The 6,000-nt window shown below is 31.2% G+C and overlaps 1 protein-coding gene across 1 annotated transcript; it reads right to left on the bottom strand.

The window, feature by feature from the left end:
* Positions 1-1,332: 1,332 nt before the first annotated feature.
* Positions 1,333-2,403, bottom strand: LOC100811812 (probable WRKY transcription factor 70-like; the record flags this gene model as incomplete). The annotated part of the gene is given in 2 exon segments (NM_001252891.2): positions 1,333-1,947; positions 2,198-2,403. Coding segments are annotated over 2 exon segments (597 nt in total), but the record flags the coding sequence as incomplete, so codon positions are not given.
* Positions 2,404-6,000: the final 3,597 nt, after the last annotated feature.

Here is a 6,000-nt window from a genome sequence, read left to right as displayed (position 1 = left end):
TTTCAGAGAGCTTCTTCTTTTTTACTTAAATTGACTCACATTTATAGGAAGGATAATCATTGTGCAAATAACATTATCAATTTTTTTTTATGGATAATAGATACTATTTTTTTTTTTTTTTTTGTGTGGAATTCTATTATATTCCCTTTTCTGCTCTTAATTTTATGCCCACAATATTATGGGACTACCTGATTATAAATTTCGTTTCCATTGACATGGGTTTTGGCCTAGTTCTCCCATGATATTTTAGTTTCTTCATCCTTAATAAATTTGGGTTGGTTTGGGTGTGAGATTCTTAAGAAGCTGGATTGTAACATAGTTGGAATATCGTTTTCTAATTTGATCCCTTTGCCTTCTATTTTTTTAAAAAAATAAAGATTCTAAATTCAACCATAAGATTTTGTATAAGAACTAATTATCGCAATGTATTTTCATGATCATATCCTACAACTTCTTGTCTAAACATCGATCTAAACTGCACTATGAACACCTCTGTTTGAACAAGTTTAACTACAACCGTGCTATAATTTTGTTAGTAGTGTAATTAATTAATGTCTCCAATTTGCATAGGTTAAAGAGGACAATACATCTGGAGCAAGCCTTGATCATATTGTACTGCATCTTCATATATATTTTATTGTTGTATTCCCTTTTGTGTGTTTGAGTGTTCACAAACCTAATTTTAAATGATTTTGATTTTGTAAAATAGATTTGGTTAAAATTGAGTTTGAGGTGAAAAATATATATATTTCTAAACTTTTAGCTATGTGGGTAGTAAAACTTTGTATTTTTATCTCTTTTTATGTCTTTCATAAGTGTTCAATAGTTAGCACAATGGGTGCCTAAAAATCAATTTTAAAACTCAAACTCTTCTGTGGATAAAGAAAGGGGTTTGTGATCAGTATTAGCCTGTTGTTACTTTTTATTGAATTTAACTGTCACAAGCCCCATCGCATCACCTTTTTGGATACATACATGACTTATCTTCCATAAATTAAACATAAAAAGAAGTGCGTAACTCATCTCTGAAAACTACAACACTGCAACGTGCAGACAACTAGGTCCCTCAGAAATTCATCACAACCCCTTGAATTGTTTGAAGTGTGATGCAAAACAAACGAATCAATATTTAGAGAAAGCAAAAAAAAGTGAGGATATATATGAACACTTATAGTTTTGATCACTTGTTTAATTATTAATATAATATGGATTTTAAATTATGTGACCCATATATATATATACTATTGCACCGATAGAACCGCTCTAATCCTCTTTGCATGCTGCTTTAATTTGTTTGATGAAGGGACACACAATCCAAAGGAATTGAAAATAGATGAAGAATTGATCAAATATATTATGTTCCACAATATTGATGGAACTAACTAAACAAAACTCTTCCAACTTTCAAGAAAAGGATCAAGCAACCATTTATCTAATTGACTTAATTTAAATTTTTTATAAATAGCTAGCTATCGAGCACTCCTATCAAATTGAAAAACAAATTTAAATTTGCAGACCCAATTAGTCATCAAAATCCAAAAAAAGATTGACATCATCAAGGCCAACAGAATCACACATGGCAGAATTAGACATAACATCCCAGGGATCAGGCGGTGGTAGAGTGACATTATTATTATGCCTCGAAGATGAGGCCGGAATCACCTCCTCTAATTTCTTCACTGATATTGGTGAGGGAAAAGATGATAAAAAGGGGCACTCTTGTTTGGTTGGAGTAGGGAAGGTGTTGTTAAAGCTAAGCAATATGGAAGTGTCCGAAGGAGAATTATTATTGGAATCAGGTATGATTTCATAGTTTAGCAAGTCATTGCATGTGTGGTGGCTCAAATAGGTGGTCTTATACAATGGAGGATCCTCTTGAATTCTTTGCACTTGTTTTGTTGCTTGACAATTCTGATCATACTTGTGAGTGCACCTGTAGTAGCTCCTGCATATAATATTATATATTAATATTAATTAACTAGTTAGGACTTAGGCTTATACAGGAGAGACAAATTAAGGAAAATATATATATATATATATATATATATATATATATATATATATATATATATATATATATATATATATATATATATATATATCAACAACAAAAGCGACAGTAATGTTAAGGTGTTCTGACATCATGTAATTACATTATGATTGTAATTGTTTGCGATTGTATTAGTTGCATGCATTTGCAACTTTCTTGAGAGTCCTCAGATTTAGTAGTGTGAGAAACCTCGTAAGAGGGATACTTGTCCAAGAGGAAAAGGGTGTTGGTGAAGGATCTGAACACGTTCTTGACAAGACTTTGAACAAATGGGGTTGTCGTTGTTGCTGATGACTCATTATCTTTTCCATTAATCATCACTTGTCGAAGTTGATTAGCAAACTCAAGCCCTCTCACAAGCTCCTCCAATACCTTTCTATCATCCATTCTTTCTTTCTCTTCACTATCCTCAAATTAATATATTCTTCTTCCTTGCCTTGCCTCTTATATTTATATTTTTATATTATATATGTATATTGGTTGCTTTCATAATGTAAAAGCTTTCTTTTGGTCTCCCAATGTTCAAGGTACATTGCCTGCTGCATCACCTTGAATTGTTATTTCATTTTTTTTACTATTTAGATCTTTGTGAACTTAGAATTGCTAAAATGTCCTTTTCCAAAAAGACATGATCTTGTTAGTTATCTCATTTTTCTTCTTAGTTAAATTTATTGATTTGAGAATGAGACTCAACTAAAAAATCAATATTCTATATTTAGTGATGCTAAGGTAAAGTTCACCCAATGAAATTAAAAATGTGTCAAAAGGAGTGTTAAAACATATCTCAAAAGTTTGGGGGAGGAAATTATAATAATTGAGATGGAGTAAAAGAAGTATTGATCTGTGTGTGAATTAACCAACTTAGTGTAAAATTATTTTAACTTGTACCTGTATCAAATACTTAAAAAGAAAAATTATACAATCTATAATAATCTTTTTTAATTCGAATAAAGTTATCTTCAATGAAAAACATATAAGATATATTAAAAAAGAAAAAGAATAAAATTACTATTACTTTTAAAATTATACAAACAAAATTATTATATTTCATTTTTATATGAATCATTTATGTCTTTTTATAAATATATTTTTTTATTCTTTTTCTCTTTTCACTCTTGTTAAATAACTAAATAATTGTCTTTTTTTTTTCATTTTTTCCTTCTTTCTTTCATATCAAATATAAAGTGTTAATGATGGTGGGGTGGGGGGGAGTTTATGATTGAAACAGGTTACAAATTGGATCATAAACAGTGAACCAATCTGTCCAAGGACTATATTTGAATATTTTATTATCATGTTGCTAATTAATTAATCTCAACCTTTCATTTTATATGTATTATTATATCAATGATTTTTTATTTTTATTTTTCACGTGCACTGGTGCATGTGTGGTCATATTTATCTAGTATGGTTCAGCATTCACATAGTCAAATTATGCCAAACTATTTTATATTGCAAGACAAAATAAACAACCAATAAATGAGCCACTTGCTATTCAATAAGATCTAGAGTTTCGTTCCAGGAAAATTCCGCAACCCATACGAAAATCGACGGCTTCGGACGTGCCACGTGTACGGAGATGCCTCAGGTGACGTCACCATGATTCTGTCATATGATGACATCAGGAGCCATGAAACATATGACTGTATTTGTGGTTGTGATAGGACGATGTTGCCCTTACAGGTTGTGCGGAGCATTGGCGTTAAGGTTCGGACAAATTAATTATATTTTCTCAAAAAAAAAAAATCTTTACTTGTTGTTTATTTTATATTAATAAAAATTAAAAATATTTTCTATTTTTTATGACAAATTAATTATTTTATGACTTAAATATATTTTTAATATCTAATAAAAAAAAACTATCCCTTGTTGGTTCTAACATTTTTAGAATTGTTTTTCTTATTAGTTTTTTTTTTATCATTGGTATAGTCTATTTCACCCTTACGTAACTAACGAAAAGCCAAATTTGCTATTTCATGTTAATTAAGTAAGATCACATGTGTACAAGTTAATATTCTCTTCTTCTCTAGAAAATCTCCACCAGCGTAATTAAACTCTTATTCCCCATTTTAGAATTGATTTTTCATCCTCATTTTTATGCAACTTAATGTATTCAATGAAATATTAATGATCTTGCACCTTGACATAATGTTGTAGGCCATAACTTGAGTGGAAGAGGTTGATAAGAAAGTTTCAAACGTGAAATATATTTCTTGGATTGTCTTAGTTGCAATTGTTCCAAATATAAACCTAAGGCCAGCATCCAAAATTACCTATAAATTTGATTTTATATACACAAACACAATTTTCGCTGAGAAGGATGTTTAGCTGAGTTGAATAAGATTTGTGAATTATTATAAATTTGATAATATATTTAATTCTCACTACTAAAAAAACACACAATTATTCTCTCTCTACACACATATATTGATTTTACATGTGGTGGACGCAACATATTCCCTACAACAAGGAAGTAATCATGGGATTGGAGAAGAAATGTTGTCTGCAGATCAACTTTGGTTGACTAGATTTGCTTCCAATAAGATCTTGAAGTAAAAAGGGTCTCCCATAAAAAATATTTTGATGCATCTTCTTCACAATTAGGTGTTTATTCCAGAACCATCAGTTCTAAGAGAGTTCTACCAACAACAAACTTATGGCCGGGGGGGAGGGGGGTTGGCTCATGATGGTTCAGATTCAATTAATATAAAGAGCAACATTTAACAGTGTAAACATGAGATATACTAAAAGGCAGAAAACAATGGGTGCTGAAAGGGGTTAGGTTTCTCAGACAGCCAATATTAATCTCATGACATGAATAGCGGAGAATTTGTCATCACTGCCATGTCTTTTGAAAGGATTGTGTTAAAATGCGGAACCACCAAATAACCATAATTTTATGTTTTCAGGAAAAACACAAGATCAATCAGCTTCATTCTTGTCTTGCAACAGTAAAAAGATGCCACTGCTTAGAAATTCAAGGACAAAAAGGATACATTACAAACCCAAACAATATGTTTTTACCCTTAATGTGAATGCTTATTTATTTATTTTTGACGGAATAATGTGACGGCTAAGTTGAATTTGATTCCCATAAGGAGAAGAAGATTTCTAAAACTAACTAACCTTGCCATTCACCTTAGCGTCAATACCATCTGGTTTCAACCTTTGAGAAATCTGGTCACACAAGAGCAATAAGGCAATCTGGACATAGTATAAAGACATATAAATAAAATTTTAGAAAGTTCCAAGTCAGAAAACATACTTGACACTCAAGACTCCTCAACACGAAATGGAAGTTGTTTGCAGCAATGTGCAAACGTTTGAGTGATGCCACTGGCTCTAGCATTTGGGCATCTTGGAGAGACTGGGAATCGTAAAGGCCTACAAAGTTGTTGGCAAGGGTATGCTTATGAAATATGTTCAAATTGAGGTTCTCAGCATCCTCCAGCTGCAAAGAAGAGTCAGAATGTGGAGGAGGTTTGTCCAAATGGATATTTTGAGTGTAGGAGAAAAGATGGAGATAGGAGTATGAAAGATTGAGTCCTTCTTCAATACCAAAATGTTAGTCTTTTAGTTTCCAACTAGCTTTGTAGCTTTCAACCTATTTTTTAACTAATTTTATGGAACAACCTAATTTAGTATTGAATTAAGATTCATATTAGTGTATATGGAAGAGTGACACAATGAAGTAAAATCAATTAATTTTTTACATGGTTTACAGTAGCCACCACACATCCCAACATGTTATTAATAGTTTAATCGGGTGTTCATGTTTGGCTTTTGCCACTAATTACGTTGAAAGGTAATATAAAGGGATCAACAAGCAAGATAGTTGTGGGGTAAATATATCTTAAGGAAAAGAAAGTTGTGGCTTGTGGGGGTGAGCATTTAAAAAATCGTTACATATTTTGAGAAAATAATATAATATCCTCTTAACTGACCAAGTA

This window comes from Glycine max, chromosome 3, assembly GCF_000004515.6.
Source record: "Glycine max cultivar Williams 82 chromosome 3, Glycine_max_v4.0, whole genome shotgun sequence".
Classification (NCBI taxonomy): Eukaryota; Viridiplantae; Streptophyta; class Magnoliopsida; order Fabales; family Fabaceae; genus Glycine; species Glycine max.
This window is presented reverse-complemented; position numbering and strand designations above follow the sequence as displayed.